At 37.4% G+C, this 14,176-nt stretch overlaps 1 protein-coding gene across 1 annotated transcript in view; it reads right to left on the reverse strand.

Annotated features, from left to right (window-relative positions):
* The window catches only part of Smp_159110, a gene marked incomplete at its 3' end in the record, with an annotated part of 138,521 nt that overhangs the window by 19,124 nt on the left and 105,221 nt on the right, over nucleotides 1–14,176 (reverse strand). Inside the window, exon 12 of the mRNA XM_018789112.1 lies at nucleotides 11,810–12,189. Within this exon, the coding sequence (XP_018654588.1) occupies nucleotides 11,810–12,189 (380 nt within the window). The remainder of the gene's footprint in view (nucleotides 1–11,809; nucleotides 12,190–14,176) is intronic.

Below are 14,176 nucleotides of genomic sequence, written 5' to 3' on the forward strand. Positions count from 1 at the left end.
AAAATAAAGAGGTAGACAATGACAGGTTAAAGATCCACAACAACTAATCAAGATCGAGGTTGACTGGAGGAACTGTGAGATATATGTGGAGAAATTCGGACACCTCACTTCTGTCTGAAGTTTGTGCTAGTGTTGTTCAGAACAATGAAGGCTCCATGACCAAACCATCTAGCTTAGAGAATGAAACCCCCCCCAAAACTATCCACCTGAGCTAAGAATCTCCTTCATCGTCTCAGTCGAATGCAAGCTCGTTGATTTCAGAGCACTTTCCGCGACATATGCTCAATCTGTGACTTCCCACTATTTTTCGTTGCTGGAAGGGGATTTATGGAGATATGGAACACGGCGACTGACTTTCTTAAATCCTTGATGTCGTTGCGTGACCACAGAAACTAACAAACTAATCTCACAAGCCGCATGAAGGTGGCCCAACGGCGAAGGGTCTGGTTTTCAACCGGTGACACTAAATGTAATCTGGTTTCAGCAACTAGGTAGTACCATCAGTGCCCACACAAAAATGTAGCTGAAGGGCATGCACTTGAAAAACCAGTCACAATCCCAGAAGACATCATAAATCAAAGATTTCACCAAACTGGGTGAAAAAAAAGAAATTCGCCCTTAGTTTTTAAAACTCAAGTTGCCTTTATTGGAATATGAGGTGAAGACTACTACAAAAGTGTGGGTAAGAATACAGTTTTGGTAGGGTCATGCATATCCATTTCTCTACTAAGCTACTGATTCCCTAATTTATAAATCACAACTTTTCTATAGTGCTAAAAAACTTAACACTAGTTGAAGGATAGTTTCCGTAGTATGTGCTCGTACTAAAGTGAGCACTCAATGGGTTTCTGACAGATATTAAGTATGACCTACCTGCAAAATGGAGATTGCTTTTAAATTATACTTATCTGACTGAATCCTAGCAGATAGCCATAAATGAAGAATTGCTACAAAACAGTGAGACGAGACAACCTGATACCATACAGATTTCATTAGACATTAACTAACTATGAGCTTGACAAAACACAGAAATAAGAGCTAATATTAATATTAAATCTCCTTACTGTGAGTTTTATTTTCCCAAAATGTACCATTAATAATATCCAGTTTCTTAGTCGGAGATTTGGGATTAAAATAAGTTTTAGTAGTTTATGAGATGGATACTGCTTTCACTATTTGACGCACATAACTCGACTAGCTTAATCAGACTTTCGGTGTTTGTACATAAACAGAAAACCCACCTTACCTTAAATGTATGTCAAACAGTGGCTACTCAGTCAGATGAGATCTTAAATAAATGGATATTAGAACTAGCTGTCTCTAGATTGTAGAATAGCTCCTACATTTTGATTATTAGTCGTACATAAACAACTGAGGAGATACTTGTTTCAACCCAGCAACCTTTTCCAAAACTACCCTTCTGATACCTATGAAAATGCATAAGATTGGGACGAAACATGCTTGTTTGTGTCCAAAAAGGCGATCTCGAAAGTTGTACGACCAATATGAATGTAGGCTGAAATCGTGGTTTCCGTAACACACTCAGAAGTATACTGCTGATTTAATGAACTTGCTACACTTAGTATCTCATCCATATCGGCGCCGTGCTTAGCGTGGACGCCCGATCAACATGAGCACCCATATGCCAGAACTCCCGGTCCCACGAAATCCCGCACCCTGGCCTCCAAGTAGCTAGATTACAGGCGCACGCCACCTGCCCCCAAATGCCCTGGTATGGCCGAGAGTGGGGAGAGCCCACTCTCCCTCTCGAAATGCTCTCACATGGCCAGCGAATATATAGCCTCTGCCAGGGAAGTCCTACTCACTGCCTTCTCGTGGCGGGGGTGTTGTTTACGAAAGTGAGAGGACGAAAAGCGAATGTCCGGCGCTTTAACCGGGTTGGTGGACACGGAGGGTCCACCTAGGGGAGTTGGAAAACCCTGATTCCAAACCAATGGTGCACATAGGCTCCAGTATCCTGATGGAACGAATGGCGAATGAACCTGCTGCTGGTCAACGGCTACCATGGGACTGCATCTCCTCACGATGCTCCACTGCCTTGTGGATCAGACCTTTCGGTCAAAGGCTCCGGGTGTGGGCCCCTAAGAAAACCACCTGCTTCAGTTCGGGCACCTGGGCAGTATCACAGCCCTCAAGCAAATCGGATGAGATTTGTATGGCGCATATGTATCTGGTGCTTCCTTGTACCAATATTTATGTGTTTAATAAATAAAATACCACTTAGTACTTTAAACTGATGCATCTAAGGGCATTAAATAAATACCAGAGCAATATCAGACCAATATAGAAAATTCTCTACGTAACAATTCTAAGGGCAGAACATAGGCTCAGCTCTATTGTGGTACTCACATCAGCAGTATCTAACATTCGGTATGGACGAGTGGCAAGAACCACAGGGCACGTTATAAAATGTGTGACTTTCTAACTCGCCCGCCGTTTCGTCTTAACGACCTTGACCGGAATGACAAGGGGCGGTCATTCCGTATTTGAGCTGCTGAGGGTCTGTTGGTTGTCCTTTGGATTGCACGAATATCAGGTTTTCTCATATTTGAGTCGTGTTTTGCTGCATTAAATTCACATAACCAATGCGAAAAGCGTCTATTTAACTTCCTCTGTTTTGTAGTGTACAATGTCTCCCTTGTTGCTTCGTAACTTGACCTGAGATACCAATTACCCTACTGAACCTCACTGTCCTTGTTTAATATTTGTTAGGGTTCACAAACCTGCGTATTGAAAATAAATTAGCAGGCGGTTATCAGTTGAACATTCGCGCCTGGTCGCTATTCGCACACGTTAATCGAATTCTTTATGTGAATGTTTATTGACATTGTTGCTCATTTTATACTATTCATCATTATTTGTTTCCATATGTTACGATTACACAGGACAATTAAACATATCTTACTCTGAATTCTCTGTCGATGAGTTGACTCCGTTACTAATCAGAAGCTGTAGTCTAATCACAATTTGGAAACATATTAGCAGCTACTACTCCATCTGATAATGTCCTATATATGTACTGAAATTAAGGTGTTTTCTTAATAATCTGGAGACTAGGAGTAATGTAGTGAATAGTAGTAAGCAACTCTACTAAACTCATAGCCTTGCCCAAGTCGATTGTAATATTCGTGGGTACTAATGAACAGCCGGGTCACTTTTCTAGGAATGTTCACCACTATACCTATGTTAAGCTACTTCGAATTTACTAAAAGTACATTTGCCCAATAAAACCTACTCGTTTTAATTACAAGCTAGAGTTTCACATCGATCAAACCATACAGTTAGTCTTTGTTGCTGCTCACCTGGAAAATACCTTGTCTGAAACGGGACTAGCAATGTCTTTAATATACCTAAGGCTGTCAGTTCAGTCGCAACCTTTAACACCAATCATAATGAGTTATCGTGTCACGTCTGGAAATTCGCCAGACGTTCACTTGTCTGAGACAGACCCTGATGATTGAAGCTACGGACTGGCTACATAAACTCAGCTAATTGATAAAATATTCTATCTACTATTAAATACTTTAAGTCACTTGATGAGTGTTTACTGTGATAATAAATTCTCAGCTTCACTTTGGAAAATACAGGAGGCTGTGTGGACAGTGTTAGCCCTAGTAATGGTGATCTCTCAGTTGATCCAACTTTCCTTTGAAAGCATTGGCAGATGGAGCTACAAACACATGTTGAGTTAATGAATTCCATTCATTGATGATTCGATGAGAAAGTCGATGGTCAGCTGACAAGTAATTTGTTCCGGTCCTGTGGACTTTTTTCGAGTATCCTCGTAAATTCTCTGCTTTGGCGGACAAGGAAGATGTGGGCATGTCAGATGCGAGTTCATCTTTGAGTAATTTAAATATGTGGTCAAGTCGCCTCTGATTCTTCTAAGTGACAATGGAAATAGGTTTAGTTTAGCCAGTCGAACTTCATAGAGGAGGTTAGCCATTCCGGAAATCAGTTTAGTTGTTGTTCTTTGAACGTTTTCCAACAACTCGTTGTCTCTTTTTAGGCAGGCACTAGCCACCTGTATGCAATACTCGAGTCTAGAATGAACTAACACTGTATACAAAGTTGGAAAGATTTTAGCATCGAAATGACTAATATGTCTACTTCCGAAATGTCTAATTCGCAATTTGAATCTTGAGATTTCCGCGAGATTCTCCAACGAGTTTTAATGTCTTTAACCTATTCTACATGGATTCAGTTTTATCAGACCCGTAATGAATTCGTTAAGGTAATTGGTATAGAACTAAATAACTCATATATCAGAAGTCCAATGTTGGCTAAACGGTTACTTCAGGCCGTTGCCTTGATAGGTTTGGTGAGACAAGTATTAGTAGGTACCGTACTAATTTACTTTCGGGGTCTCGCGTCCTACTCAGGGTACTGAACTTCGTAACGAGGGGTAATTTATGTCCTTAAAATCGATGTGTTACTTCAGGTGTAAGTATTCAAGTTCCGAGTTTAAAATAAGAATACGTTATCTCACTAGGGGATATGAAATAGAATCTGCTAACACCATACTTAACAACCACGCTTATACTGTCAGCCTCATGGCCACCAACAATGTGAGAGGATTATCTGATGCTAAAAGAAGATTCGCTTAGCCTTTTGTTGAGTGCAATACCGATATCCAGTAAGTAATGGATTCAGCATACGAAGAAATTGGAGATGTTGCTCTGTAAAGTGAAATCATAAGTATAAGAGTAAGACTATCAATGTAAATACTGTGTATATTCAACTGCTAAGGGAGCACAGACAAGAATTTAAAGTATCCTCATGCATGTCCTTATGATCGTCATGGGATTTGCTATGACGAACGATGTCCGAAGCCTGGTAGTGATACACGATGTGCTACATGTTAACTTCATCACCTACTGAATATCAACGTGCTTAACAATGATATATACAAAAAAGGTCCGTCATCTATCTAACTGACTGAAAAGCAAAGTGAAACCTTTGAAACTTTTCATGCCTATTCTATTTCACTTTTATTCATCTTAATATATGAAGTCTGCTTATGTTCGTATTTATAACTATTACTGTTATTACTATCATTATTGGTCTCTCGTCACATCAGATATTCTCTTCATCTCTTCTTGTCCTTCTAAACATATTTTATTCCTAAACATCCAAAGTCTATAACTAAAAACAAACAAAAAACTTGATGTTACAAATTAGCTTCTCAGATTCATCTTATCTTCACACACATATATATGACATATAGAAATTTATATTTAAATTATCCTTTGCAATTAATTATGACTATCATAGCATCATTCTAAATTATTATTATTATTGTACTAATGCTTATACTAATATGCGTTTCACTCTGTATACTGTTACATAAATCTACACGTATTTATCCGAGTGCAGTAAAGGTTTATTATTATTGGTACTATTATTGTTGTTATTATTATTTTTTAAATTATTCGTTTATCTCAAAAGTCTATAGCCATTACACTATTATGATCATGGTTGTACCCTTTCACTATGTGTTCATTTCTTTTCTCTCTTTTTTTCCTTCTAAATAAATATTATTCTTAAGATTACGAAGCTTTGGATTAAGACAATAATTTGTGTTACGCTGAATTCAAGTTATCAGACTCGCTTTATCTTCACTAATGTATATACACCTCATACACATTGATTATCTCTTGCACTTAATCGAGACTTTCATAGCATCACTCAAAACTATGACTGTGCTCGCACAAACACTTATTCTAACGTCATATCTTACCGCAATAATAAGTTATTTACTTATTAATTTATTCTGTTTTATTTTATTTTTATTACTCGTTTTTGCGATACATACATAATTGTTTATTCTTGTTCTGCATTAAGATATTTACGTATTCCGCGACTCCTTTATTTCTATTTCCTTAGTTTCTTCCTTTCCTTCTTCAAAATCAATTCAAAATTCTTGCCAATTACGCAGAACCTGATTTATTATTACTATTATTATTATTATTCTATTATTAATATTTTATTTTCCTTTTCCTTCCCTTCTCAAACATGGCATATGTAATGCTAACATTATTGAAAATTGTGTATTATTGCATTTTTGAAGAAACCCGAAATGGTTTCTTCACAGCACTTATGTACTCATAAGGTGTTTGTGAATAATAATAATAACTTATATTGAACAATTGACACGAGGAGGAGGTTAACCATGGAAAGCGGGAGGAATAATTCAATTAATTCAATTCAGTTAGTCGAATGGCATGGCTCAGTCTTACACGTGTGGTCCTTCTTGTGTAAATTATCTCTTTTATTCATAATAAATATATTGTTTTATCTTCAGCCTGAATGTGTCCTCCGTCATATATGTAGGACGATTCAGTGCAGACAATGATGTGGCTTCTATGTGAGAACTTATGGATTAGCAATCACATCATGACAAATCTGTAATTTTAGGATTGGGTCTATTACTGGGGCAGTACTAATAACGAAGTGGACCATAATTTGACATACTCACTTTTATATATACATCTAAACCACTTAGGAAGTCAACTCACTTCTTAGACAATGATATGTACTTGTCCTTCCGACCACTTTTGATTGGCAGCATTTGTCTTTCTCCTCTGACTACTTCTGAATGGCCTACTACATCAGTGTTACCTGTACATGCTGGTCGTACTGTGCATACAGCCCTCTGTGCGTCAACACTGTGTGTTCATTTTCACCCTGAATACTGCATCCAGGTAAAATACTTTACTACTTTTTTTAATTTTCAGGCACCTCATGCAATAGCGAACGTTCCATGGGACATAATGTTATCGACAGACAACTGTGTGCTGTACACCAGTTAAAAGCTCTAGAGATCGCTAAATGTGTGAGCGTTAACGTTCACGTGTTGTACAGATCTATAGACTAGATAAAACATGGACCATCTGGTTACTGCGTCAAAATATAAGGTGAAGAGTCAACCATTTACAGAGAGTTCAGAGCGACACACTACGATTAGGGCGTGCACCGAAACAACGAAACTTCACGTGGTGTCATCGGTTCATTTTTATAATAAAAGATCGTGAATTTCAATTTGTTGAAGTGCAAATTTAATTTTTCACTTTTGCTTCCTGAATAAACCACTTATCTACACAATGTTGCCTTTTGACCACTGTAGTGTTGAGGCATTTTCCAAACCTACAGTTTCGGAGACAAGACTCTACTATCGGGCATTGAAAAAGTTGTATCTGGTACTTTAAAGTTATATTGCTAGCGTATCATCAACAGGGAAGTATGACATCGTATTACTCAAAGCGCTTCGCTGTATTCAAGCAACATTCATATAAAACTCCTAAAATAGTAGAAATGAGCAATCATTTGGGAGAAACCAATGGATAAAATGATGAAACAAATTTCACAAACGTAGTCTTTCAGCAACACAGTTATGTACTGCCGTTATCAGAAAAAGGAAGTATAACCGACAGTGAATTTGAGAAACCGAGGATATTTATCATCAAGACTCCTAATTCGTATTAAAAAGGCTGTGGTTAGAGGAAACCGGATGACTATTTGGCCGGAACCTTCTGTTCTCACTCCAATCTGAAAAAATATTTATTAGGACGTGAATCAGTTGCACAGAGAAGTATAAATATGTAGCGTAAATAACTTGGATGACATTGATGAGAAATGCATCCCTTTAAAAACGGTCCATAGTAGCCAGAAATACTTTATTCACCAATCTTTCTTGCAAAAAATCTGGAAACAGTGCAACAATATTGACGATATCCATGTGACACGATTCATTATAAACTAATTAAAATGATGGAGATTGTAGAAACTTTGTACGAGATAGCATATGTAGGATCAATCATTTACTACATCATTGAGTATTTTCGAGACCAGGAGAAAGGTCAAACTGAACAGGGATTGATAACTTATTTATCAATGCGTCTAAAAGATTATTCCTATGCACATATGGACCTCAGTAGAAGGACTTATTCAAGATTTGAGAATTAGAGAAGTTACCAACAATATACCAAGAAAATACTAACACTGAACCGAAGTGACTGCATATGAAATACAGAAGTAAAGGATAAGACTTGCAACAAAGCGATATATTAAATAACAGAAGTGAAAACGGTTGTTAGGAAATTAATGTTACTTAAAAGATTCTCCTGAGACAGCATCTAAAAACAGAGATCACAGACTTTACAAAGGATCCCCTGTACGGGTTGCACCAGCTGCATGAATGAAAACATAAATCCAATGACGTTAATGAATAATAACCTAAGCCAAGAGCAACATGCAGTGTAGGACCGTCAAAAGGAATGCAATGCAACCATCATTATCTTCAGTAACAGGCCATAGCCTGTGGAACAGAAAAATACACGACAGTGAGCATTTATTTAGAATTGAGAATATCCGCCTACTTACTAGGATTGAATGATGGTTATATACTCTTGTGAGGGATTAAGATTAGGATTGAAATTCAGACGTTAAGGTTAGTAGTTCAAACAAACATCATCTTCAATGACAAAGTTGCTATTCAGCCACATAGATGCATCAATATTGTGACGAAATCCAAGACTTGTTACATTAAATCTGATTGGTTTGTCCATAAATTGTAGTGTCGCTCTTAAAACTCCAAGGCGTTTACTCCTAGTCTCAACACTTTATACCACTAGAACTCAACCCTGAAAACCTGGACCAGGCGCTTAACCCCAATAGCCCAAACACTGACACACACAACACTCTGGGCAGAAGCGTAAGAAGCTTGAGTTAACCAGCCAGAATAATGATGACACACCAAGCGTTTTGCGTGAAATCTAAATGGAAGTGGTAGTAACCTTTTGAGCTATTAAGAAGGAAGTATATATCGAGAAAGCTGTTGCCAAACTGTTTGAAATCAGCTAGTTTATCTACTATGCAACAGGAAAGTTACTGTACAATGGTACTTAAGCCTAGTTACATAATGTGAATGTGCGGTAAACCACCTGATGAGATTCAATACACCGAAAAGAGTGCTTCGTGCGAATTGGTAGAGTTAATTACGTACTTATTTGGTAGAGTAGTGGTAAATAGATCCTCAAAACAAATAGTTTCGTAAGTCTTTGAAATTGATGCTGCCTTCATTAGCTTTATTTAACATACAGCTTCACTTATCTTGGAAGCGTGATGTATGACAAAATTTCTGCATACATTCAAAAAGCGCTTTTGGCTTCTGCCAACTTACGTCACCTAAAGAGAAAGCAAGATATCTGTCGATCAATTAAGGAACATGTATACTGAGCGGCAGTTCTTTCTAATTTTATTCACTGCTGCGAAACGTGGCCATTCAGGGTAGAAAATACGCGTTAGTTACTAGTATTTGATCACAGATGTCTTAGAAATATTGCTCGCATTTGCTGGGATCACCAGGTAAATAATAGTGAGGTTAGTCTTAGGGTATTAGGGAGTGATGGTAATTCAGTTGATGAAGTTGCGAACCTTCATCGACTGAGATGGTTGAGCCACGTGTTACATATGTATGAACACTGATTACCACGACACACAAGGCTGACAAGTGTTGGAGACTTTTGAAGGAAAGTTGGGGGCGACCAAACCAAAAACGTGTTATCAGTGCTTGAAGTCACTAACTTCTGTTCTGAGTCATGTTAGTATATGCAGACTACTTGGTGTTCGCGTGACTATCGTAATCAACGGTTGGAGACTCTGGGTGACATGTCTAAGAATCGATCAAAATGATGTAGGTGTATACACTCTCTGTCTTCCCTTATATCGTGAGATTAAAATTATCTTATACTTTACTTTCTACGAACTAATTCCTTCTTCCCTGTATCATATCCTTACATGCAAATACATGGCCCAATCATCTCAGTCGATGAAGGTTCGCAAATTCATCAACTGAATTACCATCATTCCCTAATACCCTAAGTCTAACCTCACTATTACTTACCCGGTGATCCCAGCAAATGCGAGCAATATTTCTAAGACATCTGTGATCAAATACTAGTAACTTACGAATATCTTCTACCCTGAATGGCTACGTTTCGCGGCCGTAAAGTAGAACACAATGAACTGCCGCACAGTATACTCGTCCTTTAATTGATAGACGGATATCTCGCCTTCACCATAGATGGAGTAAGTTGTATTGAAACGTTCCTTCCATATTACGCGCCCTTTCTTGTTCAAATCGCTGTGTAAATTTAGCCTGGAGGGTTACTAAATAACCGTTAATCGAGTTTACTTTTGTATTAAAGATTTAGTTTATAACTGTGATTTTTCTAGAACAAAACTAAGTCTGCTCACTGTTCGCGATCCCTTAATAATCTAACCAACCAAACTATATATCACTGCGCATTGTCTATCGAATAACATTCTGTTCATTCATTTTAACACTCCAAAAAGTGATGAGCATTATGATTTTCAAAACTGTCCCATCAATTACTATAAAAATATAAGTAGCATTGGGTGGATGGAAATTTCCGAATGGATTCAAAATGCTCGTTTGGCTTTTGCCAACTTACGTCACCTAAAGAGAAAGCAAGATATCCGTCCATCAATTAAGGGACATGTATATTTGGCAAAAGCCAAACGAGCTTTTTGAATCCGTGCAGAGATTTCGCCAGACACCAACCAATTAGGGCTGATTAGACTTCTAATATAAGTGAGGTTGTTGAAGCAGGCCAATTCTGAAGCAACAACTTGCACTTAGAGGGGGCGAGAAACGCATCCCAAATATCCTGGCATTGTTGCTCAGTGCTACCAAGAATCTTCACTTTATCAGCGTCTTCACCAAACAGGACTATGTCATCTGTGTTTTCCAAGTCAATGGGTAAGTGGTCCTCCTGGTAGGAGATCAACTCCTAAAACTTCAGTCGACGAGAACGTTATTTCCAGCTGTAATGTTGGGGAGATCCAGAAAACCCGAATAAAACTAACGAAGGCACTGGAAACGCTAAGATGCATCTTATCCAATCAGCATTACGAGAAACATCTAAAATGTGAAAAGTCACATGTCGAGTTTCTGATCGGATGGTTACCTAAACTGCTACTACGTTTAAGTAGCATTCCAGAATTTTCCGGAAACCCAAGGCCATCTAAAATACTATAAAAACCCTTGATTTCCTGTAGATAAAAACGAATCTTTGTAGTAAAACGTTCCTTCCATATTTCGCACCCTTTCTTGTTCAAATCGCTGTGTAGATTTAGCCTGGGGGGTTACTAGCAGAGCTTAGGAACCGAATCTAGAGTTCAATTAGAAGACTTATCAAGTAGGTCTATGATGAAATTAAACAGAAATGGAGATATTGGACAACCTTACCGGACACCACTTGAGATTGTGAAACCAGATGATAGTTCGACTCGTAGTCTTTGAGTAAAGAGTCTTCACAAGGTTTATGTACTTCTGAGGCACACCTTTCACTGGCAGACACTGCCACAGAACCTCTCGGTCTACAGAGTCAAATGCTGCTTTTAAGTCAATAAAGACTACAACTGCAATAAATACATTACAGAAATATATTAAAGTGAGTTTGCAAACATTTTCAGAAGTGAATTTGCATACTGATAGTGGTGTTTGTAAGGTTTGTACGTACATAAATGATTAAGATTTAATACAAAGAAAATTTCAATAAATAAACGCTTTCTCAATAAGAGATTTCGACCTAATTGTAATAGGAGTGAAGATGAGTGATGTAACTTAGATACTTATCGAATACATCACTCTCGAGAAAGCTGAGAGTTAACACTTTGAATTTCCTTAGCAAGTATATGTGCACGACAAGAAATATATATTAGTGTAATTACTCTTCTCAGTAGACAGTTAAATCATTCTTACCGTGTTATCTATTGCAGGAGGAACATTTTTCACACACAAATTATTTTTTGAACTGTTGGGTAGTTCTATGAGCCTTTTGTCAACTGTTTGCAAGATGTTGGTATTTGAAGATGAAGACACCATGACAGATGTATGTGTGTCAAATAAAGGGACTACACGAGAAGCTTGGGAATGCTGCGTTAATGGGATATATGAAGGAGTAGTTTCGAATGCTGAGGGTTTCTCACTTCCAGAAGAGGTATCCGTAAGTGAATTAGGAGTAGTAAGAGGACAAATTACTCCAGAAGATACACTTATTACTGGAAACGCTGAAAGCTTCAAGCGATTTTGTACATAACCTGAATCGTTCTCGGCAATCTGGCGATTCAACCAAGCGATAACTGCGAAAGATTTAATAAAATTAAAGATCAAACATATTTTTTATAAAAATCCCTACAACGTTTAAATGCGACACTAATTTATTGTTTAATATTATTATTAAAAACCATTTTTATGGTCCAATAGTTTTCTTTGGTGATGAAGTCTTCTGAACATTATCATAGCTGTTCAAAAACGTGGATTTTGGTAAATCCTACAACAAACATAATTAAAGCAAAACTGTTATTCTTATGTAAGGATGCATGAGTAAAGTGCGCATCTGTTGACCACAAAAGATCTCATCAAAAAGTATGTAACCAACCGCGTATTAATTATATCTGTGAAAATGGCACCGTCTCAAAAGTTTTGTAATAGTTATCTAAGGCTAGTATTCTGTAACTTGGTTAAACTATCTTTAAATGATTTTATTTTACACTATATTCGACTGCTTTCTATTAATCCATAACCCAGGAGTATCTGCAATGTCGAGATTCCATACAAACGGAAAATTTTATTACTATACGATAAACAGGGGAAGAGTAGAAGTGGTCATAAATGTGATAGGAATCAAAGGGATAATAACAACGACAAAAGAAGAAATAATAACATTCTAAAATCCCACATTGCAGACTTCTTTTAATGAAAAGAAAATGTCAATATGTCTAACTAAAGTGGCTATTAAACGCGAGCTAATACATGAAGAAATAAATTGTCTGCCATGATCTCTAGGGAAAAGACAATACATTTATAACGTGATAGGTGTGAATCTAGTGATAATTACAGAAGCATTGAATACGATAGTATTAAGAGTAATAATATAACTGACTAGTGTGTTTAAAATGAATAGACAAAAGACGTGATATAAATATAGATTTACAAATCAAAGTTTTATAAGATCCCTTTAGGCATATCATCTATCGATACACACTAGTAATTAACTTCTTATAGAATAGAAAACTAAAGGTCGAATTTCGCGGCTTTTCGGAAATCGGGAAAAAATTTTATTTATACATTTTCTACCACTGACATTCTGCTTGAGGTGCTGTGTCTCGACCCTAAAAAATTGGGCTACAAGTTTGAACCCCCTCAAACCAACATACATCTAGGCAACCATGTTGTGTTACTAGCCTTCACAACTGAAGAGTGATTTAAAAACACAGTACAAGAATCTATGATTAGTAAATGAAGAGTTCACTTAAATTTAGGGTTGTGAATTACAAAAACAAAGGTTCGATTTTGTGGATTACCTATGTTAAGGTGAAAAAACTTTTAAAACCTTTTCAGTGCAAGAAGTATTACTGGTATTCTAAATTCTTCGATGTATTTTGTCCTGATTAACTGAACGAAATATCAGCGGAATTTTTCCACTGCTTTCCATGATATCAACCAGTGATTTTTGACAAATATGAAACAGAATAATACACTACGACGAAACAATAGTGAAAATCAGATGAACATATCTGCTAAGAAATCCAGCCTATTTGAATTAACACAAAATAAACTCAGTCGGGATATTTGTGGAGATTGTAGTATTTTCACAGTTTAATTCACGAGTTGATCTAAACCAGACCACCATTGAAAACACGAAAGCAATGGACGGCCGATTCCTTCTAGTACGGGACTTATCAGCAGTGTATCCAAGATCCCACACGCGGGACTAGAATCTAGGACCTTCAGTTACGCGCGCGAACACTTAAGCTCTAGACCACTAAGCCGGCATCCAACGGTGTTAGTGTCTAACTTCAACCAACCCATGATCTTGAGCAACCTCCATACATTGCCTGAGGTGGATAACTGTCTCACACCTGACATAGGTTGAACTCCATTGGTCACAGCTTCTCACTGAAACTCCAAGAGTTACATCTTGAAGCTAGTCACTAGTGAGCACATGATTGTTATTAGTAGGGGAATTTGTGGAGATTGTAGTATTTTCACAGTTGAAATCGTGGGTCGGTCTAAATTAATTACATAAAATCAAGGATTAACGATCAATATCGCGATATCTGGCTG

This window comes from Schistosoma mansoni, chromosome W, assembly GCF_000237925.1.
Source record: "Schistosoma mansoni strain Puerto Rico chromosome W, complete genome".
NCBI classification, from domain to species: Eukaryota; Metazoa; Platyhelminthes; class Trematoda; order Strigeidida; family Schistosomatidae; genus Schistosoma; species Schistosoma mansoni.